The following is an 18,388-nucleotide window of genomic DNA, read 5'->3' as shown; positions in this document are numbered from 1 at the left end:
TTATATTTACTTGCTATACTGATCACATTCCAATACATAATGCGAATTTGTGATTGTGACATTCATATCTCACCAAAGAATCTTAAAAAAGACAAAATCACAGTTATATCCTGATCGGTGAATTAATTTATTGGTTTTGATGGAAAAAACTCAAAAAAATTGATCAATTTAAAATTTAAATGCTAATCGATATAAGACAAAGGCTAAACGTAGGTTTGACATTTGACTTAAAAAACCCTAATGAGAAGAGTCCGATTTGAATTAAGGGGTACTGTGAATTTGGTACAAAGCAGTGGGAACTTGTCGTGTGTATGGGTCCAGGTCCGGGCCCAGGAGTTATGATACCCAAAACTAGATTCAGTCCCAACCATAAAAGAAAATCATCGCAATAATTTTTTAGTATTATATTCTAAGAAAAAAATAAAAATAAAATGACATCATTTAGCATGATAAACCGTATGAAAGAACCCTAAAGTGGCCATCACTTTTAGGATCACTCTCATTGTTAATGCTTCTACTGTAACTTTCTAATCATATTATTTATTGATCTTTTTTTTTTTTTGGTTATCGAAATGTTTAGACCAGTTTACGTGTATTTCATCAGCCCCCGATCCTAAACAAAGCTTTTAAAACAGGTAAATCTTAGATCGTAATTAACAATATTAACAATATTTATTGTGATTCAATCTAAGATCACAAAGGGAGCAAACCCTTGCGTAACCCATTGTTGGTTTATTTATTGATTTCTTCTTATATTTTTATTATAATTTAGAATGTTCTTCGTGCATTTTGTTATTATTATATATAGACTCAGTTTCAAATATTTATTTTATAAATTCTTAGCTTCCAAGTCGGTGAGTCCATAATCCAAAGCGCAGACCCAAAGATTATCAAACCCTAATTGGAGCCCATGATGGGTTTGGAATGGGTTTAGCCGTTTAGGTTCTTTTTTCGTTAATGGGTTTGGGGTTCACATTGCCATTTCTAACTATATATTTCATTTTTTTTTTTTTTTTTTTTTGTCAATACATTAATAATAACTTTTGTTGTTAAAAATAATCAAATTTTTATTAATGATATAGTTTATTGGCTTAATCCAAGTATATATTCAGCACATATAATAAATTATGTATTTTTAATTAATTGAAATTGTCATATACTGATTTATTTTTAAATTGATATCATCAATCGATTTTCAGGTTAAAAAACTTTAACTCATTTCAACTTTTTTACATATCTTTTTCTAATTCCAATGGTTTTAGTTTAATAAAACCAAACTTTAGATATTCTAAATTGTTGGCTTCAGAATTTTGACCTATTAAAATTCTAGTCGATTAGGTTTAAGAACCCTTACATTAATTCTATTTTTCATCTTTTTCCTTTTATAATTTATTGTTGTTTTTAACCTCTATTTCCTCTATTCATTATAGAAGCTTGAGAAAAATAAATACTATCACTCACTTAATATTTACACATCAAAAGAGGAACTCATATTCATATGTTTTTCAACAATATTAATTCAAGCGACGTGATAATTATTTATTATTTATCACATTATTTTATAAGCTTATAAAAACTATGTTCAAATATAGTTTTCATATATAACGGTAATATATATAAAAAAAAAAACTATAATAATAATAATAATTATTATGGAGTTTATGAATAAGTTAAAGTTAAAAGGAAATTAAACAAGAAAATTATGATTAAATCTTAAAATCACTTCACATTATTGTTGTTATAAGTTAAATGACCAATTTATCCAAATAAAAATCAAGCCCAAGTTATCCACTATCCATTTTCTTGTGCCTTGTCCACCTCTCAGAAAAACAACAATGGCAGCATTAGAAACAGCTACACTTTCAATCTTCTCTTTTTCTTCTTCTTCTTTCTCTAAATCCCACTTATGTCCCAAGCCACCACACTCCTCTGTAAAGCTCCTTCACATTTCCAATTCTACCCTTTCACTTTCTCATAATTTTCCTCTATTCCCTTTCACTAACCCAACAAGAAAAAGTTACTGCTTTCAGTTATGCTCTGCTGTAGAAGAGGCAACCGTAGTGGAAGAAAAATCGGAGGAAACCCAGAAACAAAATTTACGGAAAAAGCTATATGTATTTAATTTGCCTTGGTCTTTCTCTGTTGTGGATATCAAGAACCTCTTTGGCCAATGTGGGGCTGTTACAGATGTTGAGGTTCTTCTTCTTCTTCTTCTCTCTTTTTTGTTTTTGTTTTTGTTTATATTGTTTCTGTGATGAGTTTTGAGTTTAAGTTGTTAATGTTTGAGTTTAAGTTGTTAATGTTATAGATTATAAAGCATAAAGATGGGAAGAGCAGAAATTTTGCATTTGTGACAATGGCTTCAGGAGAAGAAGCTCAGGCTGCTGTTGATAAGCTTGACACTCTTGTAAGTTTGTTTATATATGTATGCTCTTACTTGAATTTACTATTTTGTTTTGTTACTTTTGTAAGCTGCATTTTCAACTTGTATTTTGTGTTTGTTAATTGTTGTATCTATGTTGTTAGGAGGTCAAACTAGTGTTGATGGATTTGAAATTTGGATTCTTTCATTTGTTCAAAGTGCAAAAATGCACTAATGGGATTCATTGATGGCCTAAATGGAAGAAAATTATATATAAGTCCTAATACATGTGGCAGCTTCATTGCCTTTTGTTTTGGACACAGAAACTTATTATTTCTCTGTTACTATGCTTTTTAGTCCTTCATTTCTCCTTGAAGGGCCTTCTACTTGAAATTTTCAGCTTTGCTATCAGTCTCACTTCAGACATTGCATTTATGCTCATTACCAAGCTGAATTAGAGTATGAGTCACATATACTTAGGTAGTTTAGTTTCTACGTTGAGGGTGAGAGTTTCATTTAGGTGCTTAGTTTCTACAGAGAGTGATAGCTTCATTTCTTTGTGTGGGGAGACATACAAGGAAGTTGGGTTGAATTCATCAAACTGCTCTTCAGTAACTCTAATTGTCTCTTAGGTTTTTGTTTTGTTTTCTCTATCTTTATGTTTGTGCTAGCCTTCTTTTCTCTGTTCTCTTTCCTTTTTGATCCTTTTAGGCTTCTTGTGTGTTGTTCAGTGAGAAATTTGACTATTTAAGCATTGTCAATGGAAAATTTTCATTTAGGAAACAAATAAATTTACTTCAATTATGATTTTGTGGTGTAGGAAGTGTCAGGGAGGATTATTAGAGTTGAGTTTGCAAAGAAATTCAAGAAACCGCGTCCTCCACGTGAACCACAGCCCCCAATTCCCCTTGCTGGAGAAACACAAAATGGAGAGACACAATCTGTAGAGACACAACCTGTAGAGACACAACATAAGCTATATGTGTCAAATCTTGCTTGGAAAGTTAGATCCACTAGTCTGAGAGAATTTTTTTCGGCCGATCATAATCCTGTTTCTGCCAAGGTTGTTTTTGAGGCTCCAGGAAGATCTGGTGGTTACGGCTTTGTCTCATTTGCCACAAAGGAGGAGGCAGAGGCTGCAATTTCTTCTCTGAATGGGAAGGTAAATTTAACTACCCAAGTACATTAGCTGATTCCATAAATTTTTGTTAATTTGGTGAATAAGATAAACATCATTTTTAAATGGCAGTCTTCAATCCTTTAAAGATGGTGGTCTTCTTTTTACCTTGTATACTTTTTCTGGACAACTTTTCTCTGTTCTAGTTTTTGGCTAGAAGGAGTCTTAGGTTGATTAAAAACCAACAACCCATTTCTTGAGATTTGGTAGAACCTCTTAACTTCTTGAATTTGTTATAAGATGGACAAGAACGGAGTTGCAATGGAATGTGTTATGACAAGAATGGAGTGCCAAGGGAATGTGTTAGACTAAATTCCTCTCCATGATGGTTAGTGCAGTAAGTAGTTTTAAATTTTTATAAAGAAACATTTTAGAAATCATATATTTGTAAGTGTTTAGTAAAAGTTTCAACATAAACATAGCTCTAACACTCAATCATGGAGTTATGTACTGGTCGACTTGCTTCATTGTGCATGTCTTTTGGCTAAAAGATATTTGAGGGAACCAGCCAAGCAGCTATTGGTTTAATAAGACAAAATGACCGTATGCAGGAATGGTAGTTAATCAGTTTGTAGACTAGTTTCAGTGATTGAAATATTATTCATTTATCTAAAGCAATAACATTTTTGGTCACCATCTCAGCATAGGATATACAGTATCCTGGCCAATCAACTTTTGAACACTCTTGCATGCATAGCTGCACATATGCAATAGCATATTTATTGCTTCATAGGCATACTAAAATTACATCCTTTGCAACTTACTTTTCTTTTCAAGAAAAATCTGAGCTTCTTGTTTGCATTTTCACGGTGTATCATCTTCGTATACCTCTGTGATCAGATGGAGAATTTCTTGATCCTTTTATTCTTCTTCCTATAGGAGTTGATGGGCCGACCAATTCGTTTGAAATTCAGTGAAAAGAAAGTTGATGAATCCGCAAGTGAAAATGAACAGGAAGACGTACCTGAGGATCAGCCTGCAGAATCATAGATAATTAAATTGCTGCAGGGTTTGCAGATTGACTGTGCACAATTATGAAAGGCTGAAATTTTGGTGCCAACCGCCCATAAAGCTCATGAAAGCATTCTCTTTTTATCTGTGTATTTTTACATGCGCTTTAGTTTTATCCTTCACTTTAGGTACTTCATATTAACAGTCAATTTTGTTCTTGATGCCTTAATTTTTTTTTTTTTTTTTCATTGAAACTGTTATACACACACACACACACACACACACACACACACTCATATTACCTCTTGATTGTCCTGAATATACATCGAAATTCATTATATATCAAATGATCACTTAAATTATTTCAAGTATCATGCTTTGATAAAAATACTCTTTGAATTGTTTTTTATGTACAAGAATTTCAATGCATTGCACATTTTAGGAAGAGAACGACATGTTCCCACCCATTGTTTGGCGAAATGGCTAGTTTTCACCCTTGGTTTTATAAATTCCAAATTTTCACTATTAAATTAACAGAAAATTGTTTAATGTAACGGTTAAAAGGGTAAAATGGACATTTCAAAAATGAAAATTTCAAAATAACCTTCACATCTCAAGTTCACCCCACCATGCGACCAGTGATTTCAGGCCAATCTGGCCTATTCTCGACGCAGTCAACCCCTTCCGATACTACCATTACAATCCTTTCAACCCCTACACCAAAACCCCGAACCTCCCTGCCTGATTGAATCCCTCAATTGCCGGTTGTCGCTCTTAGTTTCGGTAGCGTGTTTCATCTAAATTCTAGCCTATCCCAACACCGGAAACCACCCTTGACACCACCAATAACATCATTGGCTTCCCCCTCACCAAAACCCCCAACATCGTTGATCATAATTACTTGCTGATCGCCACCGCCTCTCCATTAGGGTTTTGCTTGGTTGTCGCATCTTTCTAGCCAAATTCCGGTCAATCTTGGTGCTAAAAATGACCCCTAATACCACCAATAGCACCACAGGCATCCCCCCCTCCAAAACCCCCAACACCCCCAACCCCGGTTGTCGGCTGATTGCCGTCCGCCTCCCCCCTTAGGATTTTGGGAAATTGTTGTTTTTGGGTTGATTGGAGGTCGATTTGGAGTTTGTTTTGAAAGGAGAATGATTGGTTTTGAAGTGTTTGTGGTTTGTTGATTGATTGCGGTTTTTTTTGGGCCATTTCACCCTGCCACCAGACTTAACATGCCCACCAAGTGTTCGAAAAATTGCCCCAACAACACTTAACATTCACCAGCGCAGGGGGACAGTCAATGGAGGTAAGTGTTTTGATAAGGAGGAGATGGGGATGCTGACGGTGGTGTCAAGGGTAATTTTCGATGCCGAAATCTATCGGAATCCGACTTGAAAACTAAAAAGTTGTGCAGACCAACAAGGAGCGGCAACTGGTGATTGGCAGGTGCACTTGAGTGGAAAGTTAGGGGTTTTGGTGAAGAGGATAAGGGGATGCTGATGGTGGTGTCAGAGAGGTCCAACAGTTCCGGAATCAGGCTAGCTTTTTGGCTTGGTCGGGGTCTCCTGTGGAGGTTATTTGAGAGAAATTTGATATGTGAGGATTATTTTGAGAGAAAACTAACAGTGTTAATTTAGGGTGGGAATCTGAAATTTATGAAACCAGGGGTGGAAACTAGCCGTTTCGCCAAACCTTGGGTGGGAACATGTCGTTTACTCTTTTAGGAATAGCACGAAAGAATAGTTGTGGGGAATTTATGTTTCTATCCAAGGAAAATTTCGTAGAACTTGGAGGCCTAAGTACTTTAACTTCACATGTTTTTTTTTTTTTTGGGTTTGTTTTCACCTAAAACGCGTATACTTGGTTGAGATAGCTTACTTAAGATTTATGAATTAACTCGATTTTCATTAGTGATTTAATGATCTAAGATGTGACATTGTTCCCTTGTTTGCTTACATTTATTTCTTCATCCACACTAAAGTCCTTTTCCTTGATAAAATTGAATTTGAATGCACTGTTACAAAATGAAGTCCTGTTTTCCCACCATTGGTACACGCAAAGCAGGTTAAACTTGGTAATGGAATTACATTCCTCATGAAAAGAAATTAACATGGTGAATGATTGAATACAGTTGAGGAGAGGGTTGGTGTTCCATAAAGTTAATTGTCTTGGGGTTGGGGGGGTCTGTCTTTAAATTGATGAAAAGCTGATGTGTATGATTCATGCATTCAGTGGTCATGAAAAATGAAATTGTCAATTTATTATAAAAGCTCAATAATAGGAACAGGGCTGCAATTAAAACGCTCTTAAAAGTTGCTTTTGATTAGGCCGATGATGACATAAAGCTGAGATTGATTTGCTATCTTGTCCATGATATAAAAAAAGATGAATCAACTTACAATATTAAGACCACAAAATGAGATGTTCCCAGATACAAAACCTTTAGGATTTAAAGGTGCATTTTCTACTGTGTTTAAAACGTGGTAAGTTGGAACCCAGAATAATAATTCATCATTCAATCAACTTACTGTTAATTAATAGCTGGGAAAAGCTACAGAGTTAACATAACTATAAACATGTAATTAATCATTTTGTAGTCGAAAAGAGGAATACAGGGAACATGATTGATAGAGGGAATTCAATAGATATTATTCAGCTATATTATTTATAAATACAAGTCAGATATATATCTTTACTGAGGAATATCTTTACTTGATCTGATCATAGAGGATACTTTAGAGATATGATATCTATGGTTTTTATTTAATGATTTTTGGTTCCTCTTCAAGTTGATTGGCATTATATGCTCCAGGTGGGGGTTTAAATAAATCCAAACAACTAATCATCTTCATTTCACAGTAGACAATTTTATAGTTGGCTGTTGATAATTTAAGTCTCATTAAAGATGCTTCAAATTCCATTTCCATTGCCTTTTCTTGTAAATTACAAACTTGTACAAGATATTGGACTTTAAAATATTGGAGAAATAGGGCATCATGGGAATTTCTGGAAAAAGTTGTGATGGAAAATTTAATACTAACTTTTGATATTATATTGTATCATATCATATCATAATCATTCATTCCCTTAATATAAAATGGTTTATGATAATTTAATGAAATGGCGAGACTTTGGAGAGAAGACCACTGCCACTCAGAAAACAGAATGTAGAGATTAAAAGAAAAAAAAAAAAAAAAAAAAAAGTTGGTTGGTCGGTTAAAGACTTCTTCGTTCTCAAGAAAGGTCTTCTCCCTCCCCTCCCTGCTCATCTTCTATCAATTCCAGCACCATTTCAACCTTTAATCCATCAGCAAATTCTCCCATTACTGAAAAAGAATATTACAAATATCTTTCCATATTGGAGACCTCGCAATTCCCATTTGGAATATCAACTCGTTATTACAGTTTGTCAAACAATGTTAAATATTATAAATTTCAGAATAAAAAGTTTGCAATAGTAACATTGTTTTATATCTCAATATCAGTGGTCAAGCAAATAATTATAAATTCCAGGTTCATGCTTTTCTTTTTTCCTGCTTTTGATATTCAAGGGTCTACAAGTTTAGTGCAGTCGGGTCACTTTTGATTTCTGGGATAATGTTAATTTAAGACTTAAAAACAAAAGAAAACGTTGGTCCCTTGTTTTTCTGGCAGGGTGTGTCTTTTTGAAGAACATATTCTCCTCTCAAAGGGAATCTCAGGCCATTTACTCAGCCCCACACACCAACACTTTGATACATACAGAATACAGACACATTTTAGCTCAATAGTTTTGCCAATTATTCTGTCGAATGTGCAGTATCCCATACTGTTTCTTTTCTTTTTGCACCAATTTGGCATCAAAAGCTACAGGCCTAGTGAAATAGAGATGGGGATCAAAGTCTTTTATGAATTTCCTTGTTCTAAGATTGGTGCACCTAATTTAACTGTTCGTTAGAGTACTGTGCAATCATCTTGATGAAAATCTTTTGGTTAAATCTTTTGGCTTTAAACTAGAGGTTAAGTAATTGAAGGGGCAATTTAAAGGGGTCGAAGTCAAGATACTCTCCAACTGCTGCTGGCTTGAACAATAATAAAAGCATTCATTTACTTTAATGAATTTCCAACCAATTCATTACACTACCACCTTAGTCAACAAACCATTATCTTATGAAAAAGAGAGAGAGAAAAAGAAAAGAAAAGAAAAGAAAAGAAAAAGAAAGGAAAGAGAAAAGAAAAAGAAAATACTCATCATCAACAACAACAGCAAGACACAGCCCTCCTACTGTTTTCTTTCTTTAATTTCTTTCCATGTAAGCCTAGATGTCTTCTTTTCCACCCTTCTTATCTCTCTTCGAAAAGTTTTCAACACAGGAACCTCTTAAATTCCCACTAACTCTTCAACAAATTACACTATATTTTTACCAAAAATCACAATTCTCCATAGCAGGAAGAGGATATGAACATACTAGAAGAGATGGAAGAATTAATATTTGTGTAGACTTTTTATTTTCTGTAGTTTTGTGATGGGTTCTCTAGGCAATCCGAAAGCTTGGGTTCCATACGTGAATAGCAAAGATTGTTCTCAAGGATTTTGCAGCTTGTATTGTCCGCAGTGGTGCTACATCATCTTCCCTCCACCGCCACCTTTAGATGATCAGTTCACTGAAGATAATTCAAGTCCAACTTTTTCCCCTCTTGTAATTGCCATCATCGGCATTCTTGCAAGTGCTTTTCTTCTAGTAAGTTATTACACGATAATCTCTAAATATTGTGGCAACAGAAACTCTACAAGAGGAAGAGAAAATCCTGATCCAGCTCAAGAATTGGTGGACAATCACAACCCTTCTCTCCATGAGCCTTGGCATGTTGCAACTGCTGGCTTAGATGATGCGCTCATCAAGTCCATTACGGTTTGTAAGTACAAGAAGGGAGATGGTTTGATTGAAGGCACTGATTGCTCTGTTTGTCTCAGTGAATTTGAAGAAGATGAAAGCATTAGACTTTTACCAAAGTGTAGCCACGCTTTCCATGTTCCTTGCATTGATACATGGCTTATAAATCATTCAAATTGCCCTTTGTGTCGCGCAACCATCTTTTTCATCAGTGCTTCGCCGCCCCAGTTACCTCCAATCACTGAAACTTCAGCAAATCAAGATTCAGTACAAGATAGCCCAGCAGCAAGTGAGAATGCAGCAACTGCACAGGATATAGAAAGAGGTGTCGGCGAAGAGGAAATAATGCAGAATGATGGGACCCCAAAGACTCCATTGCGTGCTTTTAGTGATCTGGGGAATATGCAAGGAAGAAATACTGTTATTGAGATCACAGAAGAAGGAAGTCAAAACATAAGAAGATCAGTTTCAATGGATCATTCATGTCAAACCCGAGTTTCGATCGCTGATATGCTTAGAATAAATCAAGACGAAGATATTATTCAAGAGGAAGAATGTAGTGGTAGTGCAGGATCATCAAAACAACCAGAAGAAACCGGCAAGTCAATGAACAGAAAAAAAGTCTTGCATTGTGTAAGGAGTCCTGTGATGAAGAGATCGTTTTCCAGTGGGAGATTCTTGCTCACAAGGCAAGGGAGAGTGCGTGACTCAATCATTCCTCTATGAATATATATTTTTTTTGATAGATTAAAATGTAAGGATTAGTGTTAATTATGAAGAGAAAAAGCAGAGGTCTATTGCCAATGTCTTGAACTCAATACATTATTAGAATCATATATAGCTAATTCCATGAGTGACAACTTTGTTCTCTGTTATCATCTCTGTGTATTGCTTTCTTGCTAAAATCTTTTAGATTTCAATGTTTAATTTCTTTTAGTTTTGTCTCCAATGTGCCCCATTTTCTTCTGCATACATTCTGGTATGCAATTCTCTGTAACTTGGAAGAAGCCTTAACAGACTCTTAATGAAGCCACCCTTGATTCATATTTTGTTTATTACCATCTGTTACACTGTATTGTCTCTGTTTGAGTTTGACTTGGAGAAAGAAAATTTCAGTGGAATGAAGTTTCTGGATTTTGACGACTGTGGGATTCACATATCCAACTGTGAAAATTCTAAAAAAGGGGTCCTTGAAAGAATTTTTGTCTGGCTACCAAATGAGAATGAGAATGAGAATATACAAGCACTATTACCAAAAGATTTTGTGCTTGGCCAGGCGAGTAGAACTGCTATTTCAGAACAGGTGCTTTTTAAGTACATAATTTTTGGTTTGGAGCAAAAAACTGAGCTCATAATTTTTGGGTCATGATTAATTGACCCGAGTAAAATCTATTTCACCCAGTTGGGGCATAGTCGAAGTATCCTTAGTGGGGTCAAGTGACTCTACTGAAATTATAAAATTATTAAAAATAGGTATATATTTTATAGTAATTAATAATTTTGACTCCACTAAAATTATTCATATTTTATTGATTCCACTATAATATTTTCATATTTTATTGGTCATGAGATTCGAAAATATCCATATTTTTTTTAAGCGTTTTCTCTCTTCCTTAGTTCTTCTCCTCTTCTCTCATACTTTATTCTTTATTTGGTTGGATTAATAAAAAAAAACTACTCATTTAAAGGTCATAAGATAAGATGATTTTCATTTTTGGTTATTTTGCTTAAAAGTTTATTCCTCTATCTTTCTTGATTGATGAAAGATTATGAACTATGTTACCCTATGTTGTTTTTATTTTACGTATATAATTAATATAATCATATGTTGAATGAGTTGAATTTAGTTAATTTTGAGTAATACGTTTGATTTTTGTTGAGTTTAATTAATAGGTTTGAAATTGGAAGATGAAATTCCTAGATTTTGATGTGGGTTATAATTTAACATTGTTTATGTTGAGATATAAGTTGATTAGTTATTGTTTTAAGTTGGGTTTGATAAATTTTGGTCAGATATTGAGTTAATTTTGAATGAGTTTAAAGAATTGATGAAACTCTAAGATTATCTCCCATGGTGCTGTTTATTTTAAAGAACATATTTAATATAAATAAAGATTATCTTCGTTAAATTCTAAATATAAAGAATAAATTTTTTATTCAAACCTAATAGACTCTTTAAATTTTAAAGATTTAAACTTAATAGAAGAGAGAATTAATAAATAAAATGCATAAAAAATTATAATTTATTAATTAAAATTGGATAGGATAGAGAGCAAATTTAACTCTATAAATGTAGAGAGTCAATCTCACTATTTAATTTATATTTAAAGAATAAAGAGTCTGTTGAATTTATTTTTATGGATAAATTTATAATAAAAGTTTGGGTCATATAAAGAGTCATTTAAACACTTCTAAGTCGTGGAGATTTAGAAATTATTTAATTATAAAATTGATAATTGGTAGTATAAATTTTAAAATTAAATTTAGATTACTTTTTTCTATATTATTATTTCGTATATCTTTTATTTAAATCTATCAATTAGATTTTTTGATCTCCATACTAGAAATCCTAACTACGCGTAAACTTTTCCCCTTATTTATATATTTTTATCATAGCTTATCATCAATTTAATAATACGAAGGTTATGGTTAGGAAAAAAATGTTAATAACAAGGAAGGGATATGGTTGTAAAAAATGTTAAAAAAAAAAAAAAAATGTAAAAGTGGGCTAATCATTGACACACTAAACCAGAAAGAGGTGCAATTTGTTTCTGGCACGGATCAATCACTCCAGTTCAATCTTTACGGACTAATCAGTTTTCTGATTCGACCGTGGGCTTCGTCTTGGGCTAAGAATATGAGAAGCAGCTACTTAAATGAGCGGTGGTACCACTATACCCTTCATCTGATGCATAAAATGGATTTGTTTTTTTTTTTGGGGTATTTGGGGGGTGTTCGGGCCTAGGCATGGCAATATTCCCCAGGGTTTCAAGGACCCGTCCTGCCCCGCCCCATATGGGGCGGGAAAGCCCCAGTTTTTTCCGGGATAGGGGCGGGGGTGAGGGGTTGTTTTAATCCCCGTCCTCGGGGATGGGGCGGGGGTGGGTGATGCCTTTCCCCTGACCCGCCCCTTATATAATATATAAAATTAAAAAAATGTATATATATATTTACTTTTCACTAATATCCCTATATTTCACCTAATTACACAATCATCCTATCTATATAAACCTATATTTTCCTAATTTGCCTCACCCTAAACAATTGAACAAGAACAAACCCTGACCCATATTTATGTATAATTGATTATATTTAAACGATTAATTTAAGTGTTTATCATGTGGACGAGAATTAACTATTGTATTTGGTAATGCTCAAATTAATTTATGTTTATATAAAATTAACAGGGCGGGGATGGGCCTCCAACATTCCCCTTTGGGGCAGGGAAGGAGAATTCCTTTTATCCTCGTAACGGGGATAGGGCGGGGGTGGGGAATGATTTTGAGGGTGGGGATGGGTACGGTGAATGAGATCCCTGCCCCGTCCTGCCCCATTGCCATGCCATCGGGCCAATTTATACATATTTCGTTTATTTCTTCAAGACTCTGAAGTTAACGATCAGCTAAGTCTCTAATGATTACCCCTTATTAATAGTTGTTAGGATTTGAACTCAAAACGTCTTAAGTTTTATACCAAAAAGTTTCAAACGAACTCTTAAATTACCTAAAATAGGAAACTCGTTGTGAACACAACCTTATTTCAGATAAAATCAGTTTACAATCATCTAATAAGATCATCTTCAAGTCCATTATGATTTAAAAAATTAAAAAATTAAATCTTAAAAATCTTTTCCTGATTTGGGTTTATCTCTTTCTTATCATAATTTTATATTTTTACTGATTTAACAGTTAACATAAATGCTCGTATAATTATTTACAAGGGGAAAATCACGAGAAGAAGGTAAAAGTGAAGATTGGCAATTCCGAGAAATAGGATCAAACTGGTTTTTTTATGCAGAAAACAATGGTGTAAGTTTATAAGATTACAAAATGGATTACGATTAGAATTTAGAGACAGCGAAAATTAATGTGGAAAATGTAAGTTAGCCAAATGACAAAATCTACCTCTCTCTTCATGCAATGTCTCTATCGAGAAACACAAGAGGACATGGAAATTTTAATGAGAATACAGATTTCTCCCACACAAAGAAACAAAAAGTTTAGCTCTGAATCAAATCAATTGCATATATGCATTGAACCCACAAAACAAAACACTTCTCGCAGCTTTTCTCTAAAATACAAAAAATTTCTCACTTTTTCCAATGTCCTTTGCACCTCACACAAAGTCAACCTTCCATTATTTTTCTTACCCAGGAGAGAAAGGGATTATGTTTTTCAATATTGTCAACCATCCAAGGCCATCACTGAAGTTCAGTTCTTTCATGTTATATCTGGTAAACCAGTAACCAAACTTTTGTCTGTGAGGTTGTAGAGACCATTAAGACATTTTTATTTATTTATTTTTTAATTTCCGAAAGGAGTGAAACCCTAAAAAACCATAAGTGCTTTACAAGATAACCTTATCAAAACTCTCACAAGTTATGCTGAAAGGGAGATAAAATACAAGCGTGAATAAAAGCTACACACTAAAAAACAAGGGCAACTTTACCGAAAAGAAACAAAAAACGACTGCCCACTACAACTACAAGCTCAAGAGTACTGTACTGGTTATGAGCAACTAATTAAGTATTGATGATCCGTCAACGTTTTGAGCTTCTTCAATTATCCTAAGCATGTGGTGAACTGCTCCTGCTATGTCATCTACAGAAGTAAGCTGGCATCCTTCTTCAACCTGCATTTACACCATCTTTAGATTTTAGCCTAAAACTCTTTGATTTTCTATAATTATAATACAAGACATAATTTCTAAACTTGGTAAACAACACAAATAATACTAGGAAACAAACACTTTTCTGCCTTCATTTCTGTCCATAGGACAATAATTGTTATCTCTTTTATGTATAAGAACACCGTGGAATTTATTATGAGGTATTAATGAAGCATGAAGATTTAAATGTGCATATGATTGGATAAGTACATTAATATTGTAATAAATTGTGACCTACCTTAGCACTGATAGAGTAGAGGACCAACGGGTCAATAGTGGTGACATTAAGGTGAAGAATGGAGAGATGAAGTGAGTGAAAACCAGCAACTAATTTAGAGACGTGTCTAGGGGTTCTTCGAGAAAGGATTCGAAGATTTGCATGAGTTTCAATCAAAGTGACCTCGATATCAGCTATGGCTGCTTTACCCTTTGATGTAAACTTGTTAGGGATCTGAGACCATGTGTATTGAGGATACACAAAAAATTGTGCAAAAGGTGGTGACACCATTTCAGAGACAGAGAAGCTGTTGTCTTTGTTAGCGGCTCCTGTAGTTTCTCTATTTTGCAGTAATTGGAGCTTTTGAGCCTCAAGTGACTGCAAAAGATGCTCTAGTTCCTTCAGAAACTCTATAGCTCCTCCTACAATGGAAGCCTGGTCACCCTGTGCCCAAAAAAATCAACAGAAAATCTAATTACTCAAATTTGAAATTAACTTACAAACATACTAGAAAGAATTAATACTTTAATATCCCGTGTAAAAGCTATAAAAAAAGAAAAGAAGTCCTTACCAGTGTTTTTACGTTGTTTTCACTGAGAATTAATACTTTAATATCTTAATTCCAGCTTGAAATACAATGAGTTAAAGTAATGGTGGAACAAAAATCTCCATTTCTACTACCTGTTCGGCCTCCTATTTTAGTGAAGAGGCAACAAATTTTCCTTTCATCTTACCCAAAAAAAAAAAAAAACTGAACATTGTGTCATATTTGACTGGCTGAAGCTATGAACCAGCTCAATTCCTTCAAAGGATCATTAATGCTATATCAACACCCGTGGAGCGAAACTTTTCCATGGAAGTTTACTTGCATAGAGCCAGGTAAAGAGATGAGAAAGAGATGAAAAGAAACAAACCCTTTGCACATAAGTTTCAGGCATGAGTGAACGCAACACAGCAAGATGCTCATTCATTTGTTTACGGCGGTTTCTCTCAACAGCAATGTGTGTCATTCTTTGTGTCTCAGCTTCCTCTTTGTTTTTGCAAACTCTCGGCTTTCTTCTCCTCTTCTTCCTCCCTTGCACCGCCAGGTTCTGCTTCTTGTCCATGGATTCGACTCCCACACTGCGACGTCGTTGAGTCATTAGTGAAAATGAAGAGGCATCCAAAGCACCAATATTAAGAACTTGGTCTTGAAGGACTTGAGGCGTCGTGCAATTATTTCCCAATGAGAAACCAGCAGCAGTCTCTAAAGAATCTTGGCTGCTATGTGGGATTGCAGAAATAGTGTCATAGATGATAAAGTTTAAGAACTCATTAGAAGAAAGAGCTTCAAGTGTCATTTCTTATAAATGAAACCTTAATGACTTGACACTATGAACTTCTTTCATACTTCAATATATAATACCTAGCTGGAAAGAATTCTTTATTGATGAACTTGAGAGAGAGATGGTTAAAATGAGATTAGTGGGGAGGAAAATGAGGAGAGAAGGGATGTGTTGCACGTGAGAGGAGCAGAAAAGGTGTTGTGCTTTTCTAATTACAAAAAAGTGAAGGAAAAAGAAAGAGGCTACTCACTACTCACTCCCTGCTAGTTTTGGTTTCCCTTCCCGATTTCATAGATGCTGTTGACGCTACTGACACAGAGAGTAGGGATGGATGGGGGACCCAAATCTATATAGAAATATGCATACAAACAACACCAACAAGCTGTAGGAAATCTACTCCTCACCTCACATTCAAATCTGTGTTGAGCGCTTAGCAGGGAAACCGCTGTCTCATCACCTTCTCTTTTTGGATTCTAATTACTTAATCAAACAAATTAGAAGTGTTAACATGTGCTTCAAACCCACTTCCACTTCATACTTGTCACCATTTCTCTACAGGGATATCTCATCCGGACCATTTATCACATGCTTTGCTGATGATCAAACGGTGAATATAGATGGATATGTAGGGGAAGTAAGTGTTGTGAGCAATACCTTGTAGTATGATAAATCTTTGATTAATTAGGTGGGTGATTAGAGTTAGATTAGGATTTAGGAGTGTGTTTTAGCACTTCCATGATCGCCCGACAGACATACAGAAGGGTCATTGTGATGTCAATTGTCAGCCCCTGCTGGTGTTGAGAAAAGAGAAATCTAAGAAGTGGAAGCAGTCAGAAATTGAAAGACTACAATCTTTCTGAAAATTTCATTAACCCCCAAAGAGAGCTTTAATATGGCTTTATTTATTTATACGAAATTAATGATTGATTAAAGTACAGGAAGATTTTATCATTATGGCCAAGGACTCTTCTGTCAAAATGCAATTTAACTTGCTTCAAGTTCCAACCATCAAACATGCAAAATCAAGAGATTTTTAGTCGGATCACAATCTTTTCATATCATAACAAGGTTAGCACTTGAACACAAATATGATTCAAGAACAAAAAAAAGTTCTCGTCAACAATCATGATGCTCATATTAATGGTGGGATGCATGAGCACTCTTCTTCTAGTAAAAAAACCCAAATGCATATTACAAATAATTAGGCCTTTAATACAAGTTAAATGAAGAAAATGGCTAAATTGAAGATGTAAATGGTAGTATATATAAATATTATTTTAGTCCAATATAATTAATCCAACGATGAATATGTATCATCCTGACCAAATAATGAACATATATATATATATAACCTCTCTATTGTGATATTATAGATATAAATAATCTCTATATAGTTATAAAAAATTTTATTCTCAACTTGGGATAGTTATAAATAAGAATAAACTCTACACTGTTATAAGTTATAATTTTTTTAATTCTCGTCTTAAGAAAGTTGCCTCCACATAATAATAATTATTTGTATATTACAAAAAAAATATGTTATGTTATATTAAATGTTTAAGATGAATAAAATATTTATTTAAAGTTGTTTAGGATAATGATTTAGTATGAACACTTTCTTGTTGAAGCCAAAATATGTCTAGCTTCTCATACATGTTTAGAGTTTCTTGACAAGAAATTTTTTTTATATCCGTAGTATCCTTCTTAAGATTATTTCTCTTATCTTCTTATCTAACTGCAACAATGATTACTAAAACAATAAATTGAAATTCCAATATATACTATTAAAATATAAATTATAAAATAAGAAATAAATATGATAATTTTTATAACTATACTTTTATTAAGTTATAACCTATTTGTAAAAGTAATTAGTCTTTTCCTGAGTTATAACCTGTTTGTAACAGTAATTTAGTATTTTACTGTATCTATGTATATATTTGTGCATGTAAGAGAGAGAGAAAAGAGAAATGAGAGACAGGAAGAGGGAAAAACTACAAACAGTGGGAAGTGTTGCCTTATCTGGCGACGAAGACTGATGGAGGTTTTGTCGACCTTGGATTATGGTCCAAACTGTCAGCCTTTTGCAGACGAATCCATGTGACCTTCGTCTTCTCTTTCAAACCTATCTTATGTTATGTTATACCAATACCAATCATCCACAATCAGTGGCGGATCCAGCCATATGTCCCAGCCTCAAATTTTTTTTTTAATATTAATATGTAAATATATATATTTTGGCTCACCCTAAAAAAAATATTAGTGGACAAAAATAGTAATGTATAATAAATTTTTATTTTGGTCAATCCTAAAAGAAATTCATGGATCCGCTACTGTCCACAATCTACATTCTACACTATTTTGTACTTCTATTTTTTCTTAGTATTACTGGCTAAATTGTTCTTAAGCTTTTTGGCTTGTGTTGTTCTTTTGTACACTCATAAAAATACATGATATTAGATGTCAAATGCATGAAAACAAGATACCATGAATATTAGAAGGAGATTGAGATCGAAGCTAGTTTTGGAACCAAGAGGAGGTGGATCTGTCAATAACCCCATCAAAGCGACTTTATGTCTAATCTTTCTG

The 18,388-nt window shown here is 34.0% G+C and overlaps 3 protein-coding genes across 3 annotated transcripts; 2 read left to right on the top strand and 1 right to left on the bottom strand.

Annotated features, from left to right (window-relative positions):
* Positions 1–1,801: 1,801 nt before the first annotated feature.
* On the top strand, positions 1,802–4,858 carry LOC116106528 (28 kDa ribonucleoprotein, chloroplastic). Its single transcript, XM_031392897.1, has 4 exons — positions 1,802–2,195; positions 2,309–2,407; positions 3,183–3,524; positions 4,419–4,858. The coding sequence occupies exons 1-4, from the start codon at positions 1,836–1,838 to the stop codon at positions 4,527–4,529; spliced, it is 912 nt and encodes a 303-aa protein (XP_031248757.1). The 5' UTR covers positions 1,802–1,835; the 3' UTR covers positions 4,530–4,858.
* A 3,900-nt stretch (positions 4,859–8,758) lies between these two features.
* LOC116106527 (E3 ubiquitin-protein ligase Os04g0590900-like) lies at positions 8,759–10,230 on the top strand. Its single transcript, XM_031392896.1, has one exon. The coding sequence runs from the start codon at positions 9,002–9,004 to the stop codon at positions 10,094–10,096; it is 1,095 nt and encodes a 364-aa protein (XP_031248756.1). The 5' UTR covers positions 8,759–9,001; the 3' UTR covers positions 10,097–10,230.
* Positions 10,231–13,966: 3,736 nt separating this feature from the next.
* LOC116106567 (transcription factor bHLH71-like) lies at positions 13,967–16,041 on the bottom strand. Its single transcript, XM_031392942.1, has 3 exons — positions 15,389–16,041; positions 14,496–14,918; positions 13,967–14,221 (listed from the first exon to the last, which is right to left on the bottom strand). Exons 1-3 carry the CDS (start codon positions 15,812–15,814, stop codon positions 14,108–14,110), a joined length of 963 nt encoding a protein of 320 aa, XP_031248802.1. The 5' UTR covers positions 15,815–16,041; the 3' UTR covers positions 13,967–14,107.
* Between the last annotated feature and the right edge of the window lie 2,347 nt (positions 16,042–18,388).

Source organism: Pistacia vera, unplaced genomic scaffold, assembly GCF_008641045.1.
Source record: "Pistacia vera cultivar Batoury unplaced genomic scaffold, PisVer_v2 Contig52, whole genome shotgun sequence".
NCBI lineage: Eukaryota > Viridiplantae > Streptophyta > Magnoliopsida > Sapindales > Anacardiaceae > Pistacia > Pistacia vera.
Note: the sequence above shows the minus strand (reverse complement) of the source record. Positions and strands in the feature narration are given on the sequence as shown.